This window comes from Cherax quadricarinatus, chromosome 77 (genome assembly GCF_038502225.1).
Source record: "Cherax quadricarinatus isolate ZL_2023a chromosome 77, ASM3850222v1, whole genome shotgun sequence".
Lineage (NCBI taxonomy): Eukaryota > Metazoa > Arthropoda > Malacostraca > Decapoda > Parastacidae > Cherax > Cherax quadricarinatus.
This window is the reverse complement of record NC_091368.1, coordinates 2,778,152-2,800,651: the sequence shown is the minus strand read 5'-3', so window position 1 is coordinate 2,800,651 and position 22,500 is coordinate 2,778,152. Positions and strand designations below refer to the sequence as shown.

At 45.9% G+C, this 22,500-nt stretch overlaps 1 protein-coding gene across 1 annotated transcript in view; it reads right to left on the bottom strand.

Moving 5' to 3' along the window:
• Tusp (WD40 superfamily protein Tusp) overlaps positions 1-22,500 on the bottom strand; it is a 128,989-nt gene that overhangs the window by 91,107 nt on the left and 15,382 nt on the right. Inside the window, exon 3 of the mRNA XM_070101426.1 lies at positions 11,254-11,418. Coding sequence (XP_069957527.1) covers positions 11,254-11,418 — 165 coding nt within the window. The remainder of the gene's footprint in view (positions 1-11,253; positions 11,419-22,500) is intronic.

Sequence of the window (22,500 nt, the reverse complement as noted above, 5' to 3'; positions counted from 1 at the left end):
TCACTACATTGTACACAGTGTACGTAAGGCCTATACTGGAATATGCAGCGCCAGTATGGAACCTTCACTTAGTCAAACACGTCACGAAATTGGAGAAAGTGAAAAAATTTGCAACACGATTAGTCCCGGAACTGAGGGGTATGTCTTATGAGGAGAGGTTAAGGGAACTCAACCTGATGACACTAGAGGATAGGAGGGATAGAGGGGACATGATAACAACGTATAAAATATTAAGAGGCATTGACAAGGAGGACAAGGATCGAATGTTTCAGAGATGGGATACAGAAACAAGGGGACACAATTGGAAACTGAAAACCCAGATGAGTCATAGGGATGTTAGGAAGTATTTCTTTAGTCTTAGAGTTGTAAGGAACTGGAATAATCTGGAGAGTGAAGTAGTGGAAGCAAGTTCCATAAATAGCTTTAAGAAGAGGTATGACAAATATCATGGAGCAGGGAGAGAGTGAATTAATATCGACCAGTGAAGAGGCGGGGCTAGGAGCTATGACTCGACCCCTGCAACCACATGTAGGTGAGTACATATAGGCGAGTACACACACACACACACACACACACATATGACCCAGCTGGAAAAATTTCGGAGAATAGGGGGGTTTGTAAAAAAAAGAACCCGGCCAGTGAAAGTGACCTTCAAGGCAGAATCGACTCGGAACAGGATCCTGCAGGAGAAAGCACGATTAAGGGACATGCCGGCATACAGTAAGGTGTATCTCGACCGCGACAGAACACAAGCAGAAAGGCAGAAACAGAGAGAGATTGTACAAAGACGGAAGGAGGAAAGAGAGGGGATGGAGAAGACAGACAAGAGATCCCAGACACAGGAAGATCAAATACAGCCTCCCTCACAACTTCCTATAGAAGCCTCCCAACCAGGTCAACCCCAGTGCAACCAAACACTCTAAACCAAAACACCCATGCCACATCCAATGCCCCCACCCACTGCATTACAAACTCCACCCCCAGAGCAACCACCCATAGTTCCTTATCCGCACCACAGTTACAGTATTAGAACAGAAGTTGAAGGTGTGGTATACAATGCAGATGGAATAACAAATAAGTTTGAGGAGTGGCACGAAAGAATCAAGGAGACATCCCCAGACATAATAGCACTCACAGAAACAAAACTCACCAGAATAATAACAGATTCAATCTTTCCATCCGGATATCAAATCCTCAGGAAAGACAGAGGGAGGAGAGGGGGAGGAGGAGTTGCACTGCTCATTAAAAACCAGTGGGGTTTTGAGAAAATGGAAGGAATGGATGGCACGGGCGAAAGGGACTACTTAGTAGGAACAATCCAGTCTGAGGGACATAAGGTGATAATTGCAGCAATGTACAACCCACCACAGAACTGCAGGAGGCCAAGAGAAGAATACGATGAGAACAACAGAGCAATGGTCGACACACTAGCCGAGGTGGCCAGGAGAGCACACATGGGGGTAGCAAAGTTACTAGTTATGGGTGATTTCAATCACAAGGAGATTGACTGGGAAAACCTGGAGCCCCATGGGGGTCCCGAAACATGGAGAGCCAAGATGATGGATGTGGTACTGGAAAACCTCATGCATCAACATGTTAGAGACACTACCAGAGAGAGAGGAGAGGATGAACCAGCAAGACTGGACCTTGTATTCACCTAGAGTAGTTCTGACATCGAGGATATCATGTATGAAAGGCCCCTGGGAGCTGGTGATCATGTGGTTCTGTGCTTCGACTACATAGTTGAGCTCCAAGTGGAGAGAGCAGCAGGAATAGGGTGGGAAAAACCAAACTACAAAAGGGGGAACTACTCAGGCATGAGGAACTTCTTTCAAGACATTCAGTGGGAGAGGGAACTGACAGGAAAACCAGTACAAGAAATGATGGACTATGTGGCAAAAAAATGCAAGGAGGCAGAGGAGAGGTTTGTTCCCAAGGGAAACAGAAATAATGGAAAGAACAGAACGAGTCCTTGGTTCACCCAAAGGTGTAGGGAGGCAAAAACTAGGTGTACTAGAGAATGGAAAAGGTACAGAAGACAGAGAACTCAGGAAAATAAAGAGATTAGCCGAAGAGCCAGAAACGAATATGCACAGATAAGAAGGGAGGCTCAGCGGCAATACGAAAATGACATAGCATCGAAAGTCAAGACTGACCCGAAGCTGTTGTACAGCCACATCAGGAGGAAAACAACAGTCAAGGACCAGGTAATCAGACTGAGGAAGGGTGATGGGGAATTCACAAGAAACGACCGGGAGGTATGTCAGGAGCTCAACACAAGATTTAAAGAAGTATTTACAGTGGAAACCAGTAGGACTCCAGGAAATCGGAGCAGGGGGCTGCACCAGCAAGTGCTGGATGAGGTATATATAACCAAGGAGGAGGTGAAGTAGCTGCTATGCGAACTTGACACCTCAAAGGCGGTGGAACCAGACAACATCTCTCCGTGGGTCCTTAAAGAGGGAGCAGAGATATTGTGTGTACCGTTAACAAAGATCTTCAACACATCATTTGAAACTGGGCAACTCACCGAGATATGGAAGATGGCAAATGTAGTCCCAATTTTTAAAAAGGGAGACAGACATGAGGCACTAAACTACAGACCTGTATCACTAACGTGTATAGTATGCAAGGTCATGGAGAAGATCATCAGGAGGAGAGTGGTGGAGCACCTGGAAAGAAACAAGTGTATAATTGACAACCAGCATGGTTTCAGGGAGGGAAAATCCTGTGTCGCAAACCTACTAGAGTTTTATGACAAGGTGACAGACGTAAGACAAGAGAGAGAGGGGTGGATCGACTGCATTTTTTTGGACTGCAAGAAGGCCTTCGACACAGTTCCTCACAAGAGGTTACTGCAAAAGCTAGAGGATCAGGCACACATAACAGGAAAGGCACTGCAATGGATCAGAGAATACCTGACAGGGAGGCAACAACGAGTCATGGTACGTGACGAGGTGTCAGAGTGGGCGCCTGTGACAAGCAGGGTTCCACAGGGGTCAGTCCTAGGACCTGTGCTGTTCTTGGTATATGTGAATGACATAACGAAAGGGATAGACTCAGAAGTGTCCTTGTTTGCGGACGATGTGAAGTTAATGAGAAGAATCAAATCGGATGAGGATCAGGCAGGACTACAAAGAAACCTGGACAGGCTACAAGCCTGGTCCAGCAACTGGCTCCTTGAGTTTAACCCTGCCAAATGCAAAGTCATGAAGATTGGGGAAGGGCAAAGAAGACCGCAGACACAATATAGTTTAGATGGCAAAAGTCTGCAAACCTCACTTAAGGAAAAAGATCTGGGGGTGAGTATAACACCGAGCATATCTCCCGAGGCGCACATCAATCAGATAACTGCTGCAGCATACGGGCGCCTGGCAAACCTACGGATAGCGTTCCGATACCTCAGTAAGGATTCGTTCAAGACTCTGTATACCATTTACGTCAGGCCCATACTGGAGTATGCAGCACCAGTTTGGAATCCACACCTAGTCAAGCACGTCAAGAAATTAGAGAAAGTGCAAAGGTTTGCAACAAGACTAGTCCCAGAGCTACGGGGATTGTCCTACGAAGAAAAGTTGAGGGAAATCGGCCTGACGACACTGGAGGCCAGGAGGGTCAGGGGAGACTTAATAATGACATATAAAATACTGCGCGGAATAGACGAGATGGACAAAGACGGGATGTTCCAGAGAAGGGACACAGGCACAAGAGGTCACAATTGGAAGTTGAAGACTCAGATGAATCAAAGGGATGTTAGGAAGTATTTCTTCAGTCATAGAGTAGTCAAGCCATGGAATAGCCTAGAAAGTGAAGTAGTGGAGGCGGGAACCATACATAGTTTTAAGGCGAGGTATGATAAAGCTCACGGAGCAGGGAGAGAGAGGACCTAGTAGCAATCAGCAAAGAGGCGGGGCTAGGAGCTGCAACCACAAATAAGTGAGTACAAATAGGTGAGTACACACACACACACACACACACACACACACTCCTGTCCTCCAGTGTCGTCAGGTTGATTTCCCTTAACCTCGCCTCGTAGGACATACCTCTTAGCTCTGGGACTAGTCTTGTTGCAAACCTTTGCACTTTCTCTAGCACGTGAAGAAACTAGAGAAAGTGCAAAGGTTTGCAACAAGACTAGTCCCAGAGCTAAGAGGTATGTCCTACGAGGAGAGGTTAAGGGAAATCAACCTGACGACACTGGAGGACAGGAGAGATAGGGGGGACATGATAACGACATACAAAATACTGAGAGGAATTGACAAGGTGGACAAAGACAGGATGTTCCAGAGATTGGACACAGTAACAAGGGGACACAGTTGGGAGCTGAAGACACAGATGAATCACAGGGATGTTAGGATGTATTTCTTCAGCCACAGAGTAGTCAGTAAGTGGAATAGTTTGGGAAGCGATGTAGTGGAGGCAGGATTCATACATAGCTTTAAGCAGAGGTATGATAAAGCTCACGGCTCAGGGAGAGTGACCTAGTAGCGATCAGTGAAGAGGCGGGGCCAGGAGCTCGGACTCGACCCCCGCAACCTCAACTAAGTGAGTACAACTAGGTGAGTACACACACACACACACACACACAACTGTGATGAAGAAAATTCTATTACGAAGTTCAAGGCGACATTTTTAATACTATGAGGGAGCATAGACGGAGTGGTGAGGGAGCATAGATGGAGTGGTGAGTGAGCATAGATGGAGTGGTGAGTGAGCATAGATGGAGTGGTGAGTGAGCATAGATGGAGTGGTGAGTGAGCATAGATGGAGTGGTGAGTGAGCATAGATGGAGTGGTGAGTGAGCATAGATGGAGTGGTGAGTGAGCATAGATGGAGTGGTGAGTGAGCATAGATGGAGTGGTGAGTGAGCATAGATGGAGTGGTGAGTGAGCATTGATGGAGTGGTGACTGAGCATAGATGGAGTGGTGAGGGAGCATAGATGGAGTGGTGAGGGAGCATAGATGGAGTGGTGAGTGAGCATAGATGGAGTGGTGAGTGAGCATAGATGGAGTCGTGAGTGAGCATAGATGGAGTGGTGAGTGAGCATAGATGGAGTCGTGAGTGAGCATAGATGGAGTCGTGAGTGAGCATAGATGGAGTGGTGAGTGAGCATAGATGGAGTGGTGAGTGAGCATAGATGGAGTGGTGAGTGAGCATAGATGGAGTGGTGACGGAGCATAGATGGAGTGGTGAGGGAGCATAGATGGAGTGGTGAGTGAGCATAGATGGAGTGGTGAGTGAGCATAGATGGAGTGGTGAGTGAGCATAGATGGAGTGGTGAGGGAGCATAGATGGAGTGGTGAGTGAGCATAGATGGAGTGGTGAGGGAGCATAGATGGAGTGGTGAGGGAGCATAGATGGAGTGGTGAGTGAGCATAGATGAATTGGTGAGTGAGCATAGATGGAGTCGTGAGTGAGCATAGATGGAGTGGTGAGTGAGCATAGATGGAGTGGTGAGTGAGCATAGATGGAGTGGTGAGTGAGCATAGATGGAGTGGTGAGTGAGCATAGATGGAGTGGTGAGTGAGTATAGATGGAGTGGTGAGTGGGCATAGATGGAGTGCTGACGGAGCATAGATGGAGTGGTGAGGGAGCATAGATGGAGTGGTGAATGAGCATAGATGGAGTGGTGAGGGAGCATAGATGGAGTGGTGAGTGAGCATAGATGGAGTGGTGAGGGAGCATAGATGGAGTGGTGAGTGAGCATAGATGGAGTGGTGAGGGTGCATAGATGGAGTGGTGAGTGAGCATAGATGGAGTGGTGAGTGAGCATAGATGGAGTGGTGAGTGAGCATAGATGGAGTGGTGAGTGAGCATAGATGGAGTGGTGAGGGTGCATACATGGAGTGGTGAGTGAGCATAGATGGAGTGGTGAGGAGCATAGATGGAGTGGTGAGGGAGCATAGATGGAGTGGTGAGTGAGCATAGATGGAGTCGTGAGTGAGCATAGATGGAGTCGTGAGTGAGAATAGATGAAGTGGTGACTGAGCATAGATGGAGTGGTGAGTGAGCATAGATGGAGTGGTGAGTGAGCATAGATGGAGTGGTGAGGGAGCATAGATGAAGTGGTGAGTGAGCATAGATGGAGTGGTGAGGGAGCATAGATGGAGTGGTGAGTGAGAACAGATGGAGTGGTGAGGGAGCATAGATGGAGTGGTGAATGAGCATAGATGGAGTGGTGAATGAGCATAGGTGGAGTGGTGAGGGAGCATAGATGGAGTGGTGAGTGAACATAGATGGAGTGGTGAGTGAGCATAGATGGAGTGGTGAGGGAGCATAGATGGAGTGGTGAGTGAGCATAGATGGAGTGGTGAGTGAGCATAGATGGAGTGGTGAGGGAGCATAGATGGAGTGGTGAGGGTGCATAGATGGAGTGGTGAGTGAGCATAGATGGAGTGGTGAGTGAGCATAGATGGAGTGGTGAGTGAGCATAGATGGAGTGGTGAGTGAGCATAGATGGAGTGGTGAGTGAGCATAGATGGAGTGGTGACTGAGAATAGATGGAGTGGTGAGGAGCATAAATGGAGTGGTGAGGGAGCATAGATGGAGTGGTGAGTGAGCATAGATGGAGTCGTGAGGGAGCATAGATGGAGTGGTAAGTGAGGACAGGTGGAGTGGTGAGGGAGCATAGATGGAGTGGTGAGTGAGCATAGACGGAGTGGTGAATGAGCATAGGTGGAGTGGTGAGGGAGCATAGATGGAGTGGTGAGTGAGCATAGATGGAGTGGTGAGTGAGCATAGATGGAGTGGTGAGGGAGCATAGATGGAGTGGTGAGTGAGCATAGATGGAGTGGTGAGTGAGCATAGATGGAGTGGTGAGGGAGCATAGATGGAGTGGTGAGGGAGCATAGATGGAGTGGTGAGTGAGCATAGATGGAGTGGTGAGTGAGCATAGATGGAGTGGTGAGTGAGCATAGATGAAGTGGTGAGTGAGCATAGATGGAGTGGTGAGTGAGCATAGATGGAGTGGTGACTGAGCATAGATGGAGTGGTGAGGAGCATAGATGGAGTGGTGAGGGAGCATAGATGGAGTGGTGAGTGAGCATAGATGGAGTCGTGAGGGAGCATAGATGGAGTCGTGAGTGAGAATAGATGTAGTGGTGACTGAGCATAGATGGAGTGGTGAGGGAGCATAGATGGAGTGGTGAGTGAGCATAGATGGAGTGGTGAGGGAGCATAGATGAAGTGGTGAGTGAGCTTAAATGGAGTGGTGAGGGAGCATAGACGGAATGGTGAGGGAGCATAGATGGAGTGGTGAGGGAGCATAGATGGAGTGGTGAGTGAGCATAGATGGAGTGGTGAGTGAGCATAGATGGAGTGGTGAGTGAGCATAGATGGAGTGGTGAGTGAGCATAGATGGAGTGGTGAGTGAGCATAGATGGAGTGGTGAGTGAGCATAGATGGAGTGGTGAGTGAGCATAGATGGAGTGGTGAGTGAGCATAGATGGAGTGGTGAGTGAGCATTGATGGAGTGGTGACTGAGCATAGATGGAGTGGTGAGGGAGCATAGATGGAGTGGTGAGGGAGCATAGATGGAGTGGTGAGTGAGCATAGATGGAGTGGTGAGTGAGCATAGATGGAGTCGTGAGTGAGCATAGATGGAGTGGTGAGTGAGCATAGATGGAGTCGTGAGTGAGCATAGATGGAGTCGTGAGTGAGCATAGATGGAGTGGTGAGTGAGCATAGATGGAGTGGTGAGTGAGCATAGATGGAGTGGTGAGTAAGCATAGATGGAGTGGTAAGGGAGCATAGATGGAGTGGTGAGGGAGTATAGATGGAGTGGTGAGTGAGCATAGATGGAGTGGTGAGGGAGCATAGATTGAGTGGTGAGGGAGTATAGATGGAGTCCACCAACTCTGACACTGATCCACCAACTCTGACACTGATCCACCAACTCTGACACTGATCCACCAACTCTGACACTGATCCACCAACTCTGACACTGATCCACCAACTCTGACACTGATCCACCAACTCTGACACTGATCCACCAACTCTGACACTGATCCACCAACTCTGACACTGATCCACCAACTCTGACACTGATCCACCAACTCTGACACTGATCCACCAACTCTGACACTGATCCACCAACTCTGACACTGATCCACCAACTTTGACACTGATCCACCAACTCTGACACTGATCCACCAACTCTGACACTGATCCACCAACTCTGACACTGATCCACCAACTCTGACACTGATCCACCAACTCTGACACTGATCCACCAACTCTGACACTGATCCACCAACTCTGACACTGATTCACCAACTCTGGCCCTGATCCACACTGATCCATCAACTCTGACATAAATCCAACCCGGCATCTACACAAACAAAAAATCTCATGCCAAAAATCTGGGAAAGCAATAATCTCCCCTCTGCCTTAATCCCCTCCTCCAACACCATCATTAAATCCCTAAGAAGAGGATTACAAACTCCCGTGAGAGGATTCAAGACGATCTTCTTTCCTGTAAGTGTTTGATTATACGCTCTCTAATTGCAGTTTATATATATATATATATATATATATATATATATATATATATATATATATATATATATATATATATATATATATATATATATATATATACGTAAGTTCCATCCCTCTAAGGTGATGAACACAAACATTGTCCGCCAATCAGTAGAGCCAATCAAAACTATGCTTCCATCCCATTTAGGAGACGAACACAAATATTCTCCACTAGTCAGCTGCCAGAATAGGTAGAGCCAATCAGAACTAAGTTTCCGTCCCATTTAGGAGACGAACACAAACATTCTCCACCAATCAGCTTCCAGAGCAACATGTAAACACAAGTGAATCACGTTTTTCTCTCCTTTTCGCTCTGATTCTCTCACTTTACTCAACAAAGTCTGTAAAAAACAATTATAAAAGAGTAATTAAAACGTCAGTTCTAAACGAGGTTCAGAATATTAAACACTCGAGAGATTTTTCAATTAAAATCACCAGCAATTAGTTTTTTCAGACTCCTTTGAAATCAGGAAATCCTTCAATCTAGGAAGGTACTTTATTTCTGTTATTATTTAATCTGATAATGGTCCGAGAAGGATCGAAAGAGTCCCATCGAAAAATTGTAGGAGGGTTATAAATTGTTACGGTATATGTGGAAGATAGTGAGTGACTATGTAGGCAGAACCAGTGCTTGGGAGAGAGAGAGAACACACAATGTTCCTTCGTTTTTTATCGTGTGTTCTTCCCCTCTAAACACAGAACTCAATTGTTCAAGAGAGCTGTGAACACATCTGAGGGGCGAATAGAGACAGACCTCCTGAGTCATCCATCACCTAATTACCCACTCATCTAATCACCTAATCACCAGTAACCACCAGGGAGCAATTACCATCCCAGTCAACCGTATGGTTGATTTCCATCTGAACCAATTAATGTGTGTTTTTAATCTCTCTCTCTCTCTCTCTCTCTCTCTCTCTCTCTCTCTCTCTCTCTCTCTCTCTCTCTCTCTCTCTCTCTCTCTCTCTCTCTCTCTCTCTCTCCCTGTCTACCTTCATAGTTTTCTATATATGTATCTCCATATATCTATGAAAATATTATCTATAAAAATGCAATTGTAAATAATAATAATAATAATAATAATAATAATAATAATAATAATAATAATAATAATAATAATAATAATAACAATAATAATAATAATAATAATAATAATAATAATAATAATAATAATAATAATAATAATAATAATAATAATAATAATAATAATAATAATAATAATAACAATAATAATAATAATAATAATAATAATAATAATAATAATAATAATAATAATAATAATAATAATAATAATAATAATAATAACAATAATAATAATAATAATAATAATAATAATAATAATAATAATAATAATAATAATAATAATAATAATAATAATAATAATAATAACAATAATAATAACAGAGAGAGAGGGGGAGAGGGAGACAGAGAGAGACAGAACAGATGAAATATCAGCCATGGCCAAAGAGGGAATAATGAGAATGGAATAGAGAGGGAGGGCGTGAGTGAGGGAGGGAGTAGGGCGAGAGAGAGAGAGAGAGAGAGAGAGAGAGAGAGAGAGAGAGAGAGAGAGAGAGAGAGAGAGAGAGAGAGAGAGAGAGAGAGAGAGAGAGAGAGAGAAAGAGAGAATGAAACAGCCAATCAAGACACACTTAATAAACTGAGAGGGAGGGAGAGAGGGAACTGACGCAAAACTGTCTATTTCCTGCGTCACAGACTGTACCGCAGGAACCATCTTTCTCTCTTTCTCTCTCTCTCAACAATCAATGGTTCAGGACCGTCTACACGTCATTCACAAGACCTACAACGAAATTTCACTGCACGTATAACAACAGCCCAGCACCTGAATTAGTGCCACCGTTTGAAGTCCGTTGACCTGTACTCCCTAGAAGGCAAGCGAGAAAGATACATCATAATCTACACTTGGAAAATCCTAGGTCTGGTCCCAGATTTGCACACAGAAATCACTCCCTACGAAAGCAAGGTACTCGGCAGACAGTGCAACAAACCCTCCAGTGAAAAGCAAGAGTGCTGTGAGTACACTAAGAGACAACACAATGAGTGTCAGGGGACCAAGACTGCTCAATTGTCTCCCGGCATACATAAGGGGGATTACCAATAGACCCCTGGCTGTACAGGCACCTAAAGTCAGTACCTGACCATCCGGGCTATGGTTTACACGTTGGTTTACGTGCGGCCAGGAATAACAGCATAGTTGATCAGGCTCTGATCCGCCACGAGGCCTGGTCATGGACCGGGTCGCGGGGGTGTTGACCCCCGGAACTCCATCCAGGTAGATAGAGACTTACCTCAGTTCTGTGACCTCTCAAGTCCCGGGTATCGCTCCCCTGGAGACTTACCTCAGCTCTGTGACCTCTCAAGTCCCGGGTATCGCTCCCCTGGAGACTTACCTCAGTTCTGTGACCTCTCAAGTCCCGGGTATCGCTCCCCTGGAGACTTACCTCAGTTCTGTGACCTCTCAAGTCCCGGGTATCGCTCCCCTGGAGACTTACATCAGCTCTGTGACCTCTCAAGTCCCGGGTATCGCTCCCCTGGAGACTTACCTCAGCTCTGTGACCTCTCAAGTCCCGGGTATCGCTTCCCTGGAGACTTACCTCAGTTCTGTGACCTCTCAAGTCCCGGGTATCGCTCCCCTGGAGACTTACCTCAGCTCTGTGACCTCTCAAGTCCCGGGTATCGCTCCCCTGGAGACTTACCTCAGCTCTGTGACCTCTGAGGTTGTAGTTGGTCCTGGAGGGCAGGTCTGAGGGCTTCTTGGAGTGTGAGGTAGTGTAGGTAACTCCTACAATACCACGAGCATTACCGGTGGCCAACCATCCCTCCTGGTAGTAGTGGACACGGTTCAACTTCCATCCCTCGTCCTGGTAGACACATAAACGCTGATCTTAGTCTTGGAGTACATAAGAGGGCACGAGAGTACATGAGATCACATGAGAGTACATGAAAGTGCAGGGGAGTACATGAGAGCACATAATAAAGACATAACTGAGTACTTGGTAGTCCACACTGAGGCTATCTACAGAGAAGAGCTTTCTACTCTTATCTTGATTAAGAACTATCGTCTATTTCTTCTATCTTGATTTAGAACTATCGTGTGTTTGATCTAGATTATTAACTGTTCTGTCTAAATTAAAAATTATTGTGTATTTTAGTCTATCTAAATTAAAGACTATCGCGTATTACTTGTATCTAGATTAAGGACTATCGTGTATGTATGATAGGGCCCGACAGACCAGGCTCCTAGTAACTTTACTAGAAGTGACTATCGTGTATGTATGATAGGGCCCGACAGACCAGGCTCCTAGTAACTTTACTAGAAGTGACTATCGTGTATGTATGATAGGGCCCGACAGACCAGGCTCCTAGTAACTTTACTAGAAGTGACTATCGTGTATGTATGATAGGGCCCGACAGACCAGGCTCCTAGTAACTTTACTAGAAGTGACTATCGTGTATGTATGATAGGGCCCGACAGACCAGGCTCCTAGTAATTTTACTAGAAGTGACTATCGTGTACTAGGCATCTGGGTTTTAGGTGGCAGTTGTGGGTGGCATCCTGGGGAGATTTGAAGTGAAATGATGTATGAGCCTATCTCCTCCCCTTCACTTCACCCCCTTCCTCTTTCCGTTACCCCTCTCCTCTCCTTTCCCTTTCCTTCATCTCTCCTTCCTTTCCCATCACCCAGCACTCTATTACATAGCTGTCAGCTGCTACACATCACCAGTGTCGTGATAATTCCCAGCTAGAAGGGAGGGGGTAGAGGGAGGGTAGGGAGAGGAGGAGGGAGATAAGGAAAGGGGAAGGGAGGGGAAATGGGGAGGGTAAGAAAACAGCGGGAAGGGTGATAATGATGGGTAAATAGAGTGAAGGAGAGATACGAATGTTGTTCAAGAATTCCAGTTACTGGAACAGGACATTCCAGTTACTGGAACAGGACATTCCAGTTACTGGAACAGGACATTCCAGTTACTGGAACAGGACATTCCAGTTACTGGAACAGGACATTCCAGTTACTGGAACAGGACATTCCAGTTACTGGAACAGGACATTCCAGTTACTGGAACAGGACATTCCAGTTACTGGAACAGGACATTCCAGTTACTGGAACAGGACATTCCAGTTACTGGAACAGGACATTCCAGTTACTGGAACAGGACATTCCAGTTACTGGAACAGGACATTCCAATTACTGGAATAGGACATTCCAGTTACTGGAACAGGACATTACAGTTACTGGAACAGGACATTCCAGTTACTGGAACAGGGCATTCCAGTTACTGGAACAGGACATTCCAATTACTGGAATAGGACATTCCAGTTACTGAAACAGGACATTCCAGTTACTGAAACAGGACACTTCAGTTACTGAAACAGGACATTCCAGTTACTGGAACAGGACATTCCAGTTACTGGAACAGGATATTCCAGTTACTGGAACAGGACATTCCAGTTACTGGAACAGGACATTCCAGTTACTGGAACAGGACATTCCAGTTACTGGAACAGGACATTCCAGTTACTGGAACAGGACATTCCAGTTACTGGAACAGGACATTCCAGTTACTGGAACAGGACATTCCAGTTACTGGAACAGGACATTCCAGTTACTGGAACAGGACATTCCAGTTACTGGAACAGGACATTCCAGTTACTGGAACAGGACATTCCAGTTACTGGAACAGGACATTCCAGTTACTGGAACAGGACATTCCAATTACTGGAATAGGACATTCCAGTTACTGGAACAGGACATTCCAGTTACTGGAACAGGACATTCCAGTTACTGGAACAGGGCATTCCAGTTACTGGAACAGGACATTCCAATTACTGGAATAGGACATTCCAGTTACTGAAACAGGACATTCCAGTTACTGAAACAGGACACTTCAGTTACTGAAACAGGACATTCCAGTTACTGGAACAGGACATTCCAGTTACTGGAACAGGACATTCCAGTTATTGGAACAGGACATTCCAGTTACTGGAACAGGGCATTCCAGTTTCTGTAACAGGACATTCCAGTTACTGGAACAGGACATTCCAGTTACTGAAACAGGACGTTCCAGTTACTGAAACAGGACACTTCAGTTACTGAAACAGGACATTCCAGTTACTGGAACAGGACATTCCAGTTACTGGAACAGGACATTCCAGTTACTGGAACAGGACATTCCAGTTACTGGAACAGGACATTCCAGTTACTGGAACAGGACATTCCAGTTACTGGAACAGGGTATTCCAGTTGATGCTGGAACAAGAGACAGTATGAAGATGCTGATAAAATTAATGCTGGGAGTGGCAGTATATCTGGTGAGAATGACGGGAATATCGTCGCAGATAGCGACACTGACTAGCAATGATGTGTAGCAACAGCTAAGAGCAAGTGAAGTGTGAATGTTGATGATGTGAGTGGAGAGAGAGAGAGAGAGAGAGAGAGAGAGAGAGAGAGAGAGAGAGAGAGAGAGAGAGAGAGAGAGAGAGAGAAATTCACTCATTATTTACAGTAATGCTGCTATATGTACCAGACACCCTCGTCATTACACCCTCATTAACCAGCACGAAGATCCCCCTCTCACCCGTGACTCCACATACCCCACTCCCCATACACCAACCCCATAACACACTCGTGAAATATAATACCACAATATACCTCTCATCGCATAATTTATATAAAACAAGAGAGATATTAGTCACCTGGGTTCTGGCCACACTGGCTGGCCCAGTCACAACAAGATCTGGGCTGTAACCGACCATTTTTTTTTTTTAGAATTTTGACTATTAGTCAAAATCTTTGACAATTTTGACGTCTCGTGATGAATTAATGAGGGATGGGGTGGTCATTCATCAGTAGGGTGATGCTGTCGCGCTTGTGCCATCCCTAATCACGGGGTAATTGGTGGTGGTTCAGTGGTTATGGCGCGCTTGGTCTGTTTTGTTGGTGTGGGGGTCGAGTCATTGCTCCTGATGGGAGGTAGAGGAGGCTTGGATGGTAGGATTCAGGGATGACTTTTCTGGATGCTGGTGACAATTAACACCACTACCACTAACACCACTACCACTACCACCATTACTACCACCACTACTACCACCACTACTACCACCACTACTGCCACCACTACTACCACCACTACTACCTGGTCACAGACCGGGCCGCGGGGGCGTTGACCCCCGGAACTCTCTCAAGGTAAACTCCAGATAAACTACCACCACCTCCACCATCATTACCACCACTACTACCACAACTACCACTACTACTACCACCACTGCTACCACCACTACCACTACCACTACCACCACTGCTACCACCACTACCACCACTGCTATCACCATTATCACCACTTCCACCACCACTATTACCACCACTACCACCACTACTACCACTACCACCACTACCACCACTACCACCACTACCACTACTAGTACCACCACTGCTACCATCACTACCACCATTAATACTACCACTGCCACCACTAATACCACCACTACCACGACCACTACTACCACTAATACCGCCACTACCACCACCACCACCACTACTACCACCGCTACCACCACCACTACTACCACCACTACTACCACCACTACTACCACCACTACTACCACCACTACTACCACCACTACTACCACCACTACTACCACCACTACTACCACCACTACTACCACCACAACCACCACTAATATCATCACTACTACCACCACCTCTGCTGCCACTAAACCACCGTTACCACTACTACCACTAATACCACCACCACCACTACCATCACTACCACCACCACTGCAACTACCAGTGCAACCACCACTACAACCACTACGACCTAAACCACGACCACTACCACCACTGCAGCTACCACCACTACCACCACTGCAGCTACCACCACTACCACCACTGCAGCTACCACCGCTACCACCACCACCGTGTTGCCAGAAACCAGCTGAGTGACAGATGGTAATTAATTCTGTTACGCCAAACCATTTTAGCCCTTACTGGAGGAAGTGAGGGGAGAGGGGGAGGGGAGGTAGAGAAGAGGGGGTGACCTGCTTACATGAGGGGAGACGTTGTCATGGCAACAGTTGACAGCAGTTGATGTTTGTCAACTTAGATCTGTGTAGAAGAGAAGAGAGAAAGAGAGAAAGAGAGAAAGAGAGAGAGAATGGACACGAAAGACAAGAAACGCAAAATAGAGAGAATAGAATGTTAGATATAATAATAATAATAATAATAATAATAATAATAATAATAATAATAATAATAATAATAATAATAATAATAATAATAATAAAAACAATAATAATAATAATAATAATAATAATAATAATAATAATAATAATAATAATAATAATAATAATAATAATAATAATAATAATAATAATAATAATAATAATAGCAATAATAATAATAATAATTATAATAATAATAATAGCAATAATAATATTAATAATAATAAGAATAATAAGAAGAAGACAATATGGAGAAGATTGCTCAATTTTTCTCTCTTCTTTCTCCTCTTCCTCTCCCTCCTTCTCTTCCTCCTCCTCCTCCTCCTCTCCCTCCTTCTCTTCCTCTTCCTTTTTCTCTCCCTCACCTCTCCTTCATCCCCCCCGTCATCTAACCTATACCTCCCCCTTCCCCCCTCAGTCTTCCCCTCACTTGACCTCACGTCCAGATTGAGGTCAAGAGTGAGGAAAGGAAGTCTCTCTCTCTCTCTCTCTCTCTCTCTCTCTCTCTCTCTCTCTCTCTCCTCTCTCTCTCTCTCTCTCTCTCTCTCTCTCTCTCTCTCTCTCTCTCTCTCTCTCTCTCTCTCTTTCTCTCTCTAAAACTAAATCTAAATCTAAATCTAAATTATTTTAAACTTTCCCAGGGTCATCAACACGGTGATTGATAGGTCATCAACACGGTGATTGATGGGTCATCAACACGGTGATTGATAGGTCATCAACACGGTGATTGATGGGTCATCAACACGGTGATTGATGGGTCATCAACACGGTCATTGATGGGTCATCAACACGGTGATCGATGGGTCAAGACTGAGGGACTGAGCACATCAAACTGCCCCCGCCCCTCCGACAACGACTGAGGACGACTGCTACGGAGGGGGGCCGACCAAACGTTCCCTCAGTAAACCCTCACGGTTGAGTGGTAGAATGTTGCCCCTCCCTCCTCCCCCTCCTCCCCCTCCTCCCCTCCTCCCCCTCCTCCCCTCTTCCCCCTCATCCCCCTCCTCCCTCTCCCTCCCTCCCTCTCCTGCACTCCTCCCTGGTGGTCAGTGACTGCCGCAGTGGCAGACGAGGTGGCAGGTATATCTGCACTGCATTGATTAACACGGTGCTGGTGGAGGGGGAGTGCGGGGAGGGGAAGTGGGGGAGGGGAAGTGTGGGAGGGGTAGGAGGGAAAAAGAAGATAAGAAGATCCAGATGAGGGAGGAGGAGCAGGAAGTGGAGAAGAGAAGTCAGTGGAGACGTACACCCACACACACACACACACAGGGAGGCCAGGAGCTGTGACTCGACCCCTGCAACCACTACTAGGTGAATACACACAAACACACACACTCACAACTACTGGATCACTATGACATGGCCTTGGATGCACTGGAAGAAAATCAGAATGCAGATGTAATATACACAGACTTTGCAAAAGCATTTGACAAATGCGATCATGGCGTAATAGCCCATAAAATACGTGCTAAAGGAATAACTGGGAAAGTGGGGAGATGGATCTTCAACTTCCTAACAAATCGAACACAAAGAGTAGTGGTCAACAGAGTTAAATCGGAGGCTGTCATAGTGAAGAGCTCTGTTCCACAAGGCACAGTACTCGCCCCCATCTTATTCCTTATCCTCATATCAGACATAAACAGAGATATACACCACAGCACCGTATCATCCTTTGCGGATGATACTAGGATCTGCATGAGGCTGTCATCTGCTGAGGACGCGGTTAACCTCCAAGAAGATATAAGCAAAGTTTTCCAGTGGGCAACGGTAAACAATATGATGTTCAATGAGGACAAATTCCAACTACTCCGTTATGGAAAACTGGAGGAGATAATAACTAGAACAGAGTATACTACTGACTCCGGCCATACAATAGAGCGGAAAAATAATGTAAGGGACCTGGGAGTAGTAATGTCTGAGGATCTCACTTTCAAGGATCACAACAGTGCCACGATCGCACGTGCAAAGAAAATGATAGGATGGATAATGAGAACTTTCAAAACGAGAGATGCCAAGCCCATGATGATCCTTTTCAAATCACTTGTTCTCTCTAGGCTGGAATACTGCTGTACATTAACATCTCCATACAAAGCAGGTGAAATCGCAGATCTAGAGAGTGTACAGAGATCCTTTACTGCACGTATAAGTTCTGTCAAGCACCTTAACTACTGGGAACGCTTGGAAGCACTTGACTTGTACTCGTTGGAACGCAGGAGGGAGAGATATATCATAATCTACACTTGAAAAATCTTGGAAGGAATGGTCCCAAATCTGCACACAGAAATCACTCCCTACGAAAGTAAAAGACTGGGCAGGCGATGCAAAATGCCGCCAATAAAAAGTAGGGGCGCCATTGGTACACTAAGAGAAAACACCATAAGTGTCCGGGGCCCAAAACTGTTCAACAGCCTCCCATCAAGCATTAGGGGAATTGCCAATAAACCCCTGGCTGCCTTCAAGAGAGAGCTGGACAGATACCTAAAGTCAGTGCCGGATCAGCCGGGCTGTGGCTCATACGTTGGACTGCGTGCGGCCAGCAGTAACAGCCTAGTTGATCAGGCCCTGATCCATCGGGAGGCCTGGTCATGGACCGGGCCGCGGGGGCGTTGATCCCCGGAATAACCTCCAGGTAACCAGACACATAAAAACACAGACGGACGTACACAGGCAGCAACACACACACACAAACACACACACACACACACGCACACACACACACACACAAACACACACACACACACACACACACACACACACACACACACACACACACACACACACACACACACACACACACGCACACACACACACATGGCAGAATGTTCCAGAGATTGAACACAGTAACAAGGGGACACAGTTGGAAGCTGAAGACACAGATGAATCAAAGGGATGTTAGGAAGTATTTCTTCAGCCACAGAGTAGTCAGGAAGTGGAATAGTTTGGGAAGCGATGTAGTGGAGGCAGGATCCATACATAGCTTTAAGCAGAGGTACGATAAAGCTCATGGTTCAGGGAGAGTGACCTAGTAGCGACCAGTGAAGAGGCGGGGCCAGGAGCTTGGACTCGACCCCTGCAACCTCAACTAGGTGAGTACAACTAGGTGAGTACACACACACACACATACACACACACACACACACATACACACACACACACACACACACACACACACACACACACACACACACACACACACACACACACACACACACACACACACACACACACACACACACACACACACACACACACACACACACACACACACACACACACACACAGGGAGGGGACACAGAAACAAGAGGCCACAATTGGAAGTTGAAGACACAAATGAGTCAGAGAGATAGTAGGAAGTATTTCTTCAGTCATAGAGTTGTAAGGCAGTGGAATAGCCTAGAAAATGACGTAGTGGAGGCAGGAACCATACACAGTTTTAAGACGAGGTTTGATAAAGCTCATGGAGCGGGGAGAGAGAGGGCCTAGTAGCAACCGGTGAAGAGGCGGGGCCAGGAGCTAGGACTCGACCCCTGCAACCACAAATAGGTGAGTACATACACACACACACACAAAGTCACACAACAGGCCTAGTGTCTAATCGACATGTGCCTAGGACAAAATGGTAACTAACACACACACACACACGCACACACACACACACACTGTAGTGGAGGCAGGATCTATACATAGCTTGAAGAAGAGGTATGATAAAGCTCTTGAAGCAGGAAGAGAGTAGACCTAGTAGCGACCAGCAAAGAAGTGTGGCCAGGAGCTGTGAATCGACCCTTGTAATCACAAATAGGTGAGTACAAATAGACGAGGCTACTACTACTACTACTACGCACATACACACACACACACACACACACACACACACACACACACACACACACTCACACACACACACACACACACTCACACACACACACACACACACACACACACACACACACACACACACACACACACACACACACACACACACACTCACACACACACACACACACACACACACACACACACACACACACACACACACACACACACACACACACACACACACACACACACTCACACACACACACACACACAAAAGAGTGGGAAAGGAAACTAGGTGAGCTTATCGCTCAAATGGAGGAGAGGATGGATGCAGAGAGCATGAAGTGGGAGCTGTGAGCCAAAACTGCAGAAGCCATAATGCAGAGCCTAGAAAATGAACGGAAGGGGCATGGCATCAGGAGCAGGTACACCAATATCCAACGAGGGAACCGAAGGAATGGAAGGTGTTAAGTCCTACACAGAGGCCTTATCAGGCCACGACATGTCAGAGAATGAAAGTGGGATGCTGTTGAGCATAGTCACAGCAGTAAGTGAGTGGGGGATTTTAAGTAGAAAGGGGATGGCCACCCCTTCAGAGGTGCTAACAGGCCACTGGAAGATCTAGGAAATGATAAGGAAAGCAACAATGGCTTTGTTTCAATGGGACCCAGAGATGCAGAGGGAAATGAAATGGGAGGAGGAGAGGAAGAGGTCAGATTTTCTTCACGGGCTTTGGGAGACCGAAGGGAGGACATATGAAGAAAAACGACAGGGAGACAGAAAACAAGAGATTGAAGATATCGAACAGGAAAGGAGGACATGACTGACGTTATAATTTTTCAGAGAATGTGGAAATACTCAAGGGGAAGAAATCGGCCACTAAAGAACCCCGATGGAAATAAGCCTCTCTGACTTTTTTGGGTTATCCCAGGTTCTCTACACCTATGCTGTTATGTATGATAATCTATATAACTGTTTTTGTGTATATTGAATAAACTTACTTAATTACAGAAACAGTGCCAAACATAATCTTGCAGCAAAAACCACGGCAAAAGGTTTACCTAGAGCGCGAGAACAGAACGACAGAAACAGAGAGGGAATACGAAGACGCAAGGGACAGGAAAGAGAGACAAGACTGGAATCAGGCGGAGACAGCCAGAGTCAGGAGGAACAGCGAGTACAACCACCCACAGAGCTACCCACAGAACTACCTACAGACCTACCCACAGAACTACCCACAGAACTACCTACAGACCTACCCACAGAACTACCCACAGAACTACCTACAGACCTACCCACAGAACTACCCACAGAACTACCCACAGAACCACTAACAGAACCAAAAAAAATTAACACATTAGTGAGCAAATTAATGTTAATTATTGTTCTGTTAATAGTGTTGTGGTTCAGTTTTAAAAGTAATAGTAATTGTACAGTAATAATAGTAGCAATGGTCATAGTAGTAATGGTAATAGTAGTAATAGTAATAGAGAGAGAGAGAGACAGACAGACAGAGAGAGAAATCATAAGACAGCCTTCACCTCCACACCTCTCCTTCCCCATCACTGCTATTATTTTCTTCCCCTCACCCCTTACCCCTCGCCCATTTCCCCTCCCCGCTCCCCCCACAGTCAGCAGAAGGTAGTGATAAGCACTATCAGCGCAGGTGGCTGTGGGAACGTCAGTCTTGAGGCAGCAAGTGTTGCTGGGATCTGCACACAGTATTCCCCAAGCCTCCAGCCAGCACTAGATGCTAGATCGTAAGTTTCTAGCCAGCGTTGTTTTAGGATTGTTTGGATCGTTTGGGTTTAAAACTTATCTACTACACGAAGTTTATTGAAGCTGGTTGGTTGGTTAATGGGGTTTAAAGTCTATCTACTACACGAGAATCATTAAGGCTGCATGTCACCTGTACACCATCAGTCAAGAATACTTTAATACCTAAAATACTGATTAATGTAAACTACCAGTGTATATACACTGAGAGACATACACCTCTCAGTGTATATACACTGAGAGACATACATCTGTTACTGTATATACACTGAGAGACATACATCTGTTACTGTATATACACTGGTTACGTTCGTTTTCCTCTCTCTCTCTCTCTCTCTCTCTCTCTCTCTCTCTCTCTCTCTCTCTCTCTCTCTCTCTCTCTCTCTCTCTCTCTCTCTCTCTCTCTCTCTCTCTCTCTCTCTCTCTCTCTCTATCTCTCTCTCACTCTCTCTCTCTCTTTTTTTTTTTTTTTTTTTTACACAGGGTTTGACAAGGTTAAGGATCCCTAGCTTTATTGACAGCTATTTACAGGTTAAGGATTCCTAACTTTATTGGCAAGCTAAGAGCTGTTACCTACATCAGCTCATTTGAAAGCATTTTATTGTTATGAGACATACAAGTAGGGAACAGGATGAAGTTGGAGCCATCTGTGGGCCAGCATTTTCATTTGATCAACTGACTTTATCTCGTTGACATCATTATGCTGTACGAATGTGTTCCATACTCGAGTCATCCTGGGTATGTATGATCTCAGATGGAGTGATGTTCTGGAGAAGGGTACAGCCAGAGTGAAGTTGCTGCTTTCTGCCCGTCTTGTGGCATAAAAGCTTGTTTCACGCTGTCCTCGAAGTGGATCCAAGTGTGGTATTTTGACAATATTGGCCTTGTACATAACAGTAAGGCCACCCACATCCCTCCTATGTTGAAAGCTCTGCTGAAATGACAGATCTATCCAGGATGGGTCCAGGCGAGAGATGAGACGTCTTGCTCTGTTCTCTACTCTGTCAAGCAGTCGCAGATGAGAGGGGGGGCAGGCAAACCAAGAAAGTGGAGCATACTCAATGTGCGAGCGTACTTGTGCCTCGTACAGGATCTTGCAACCCCTACTGTCAAGCAGATGGGAGATACGGCG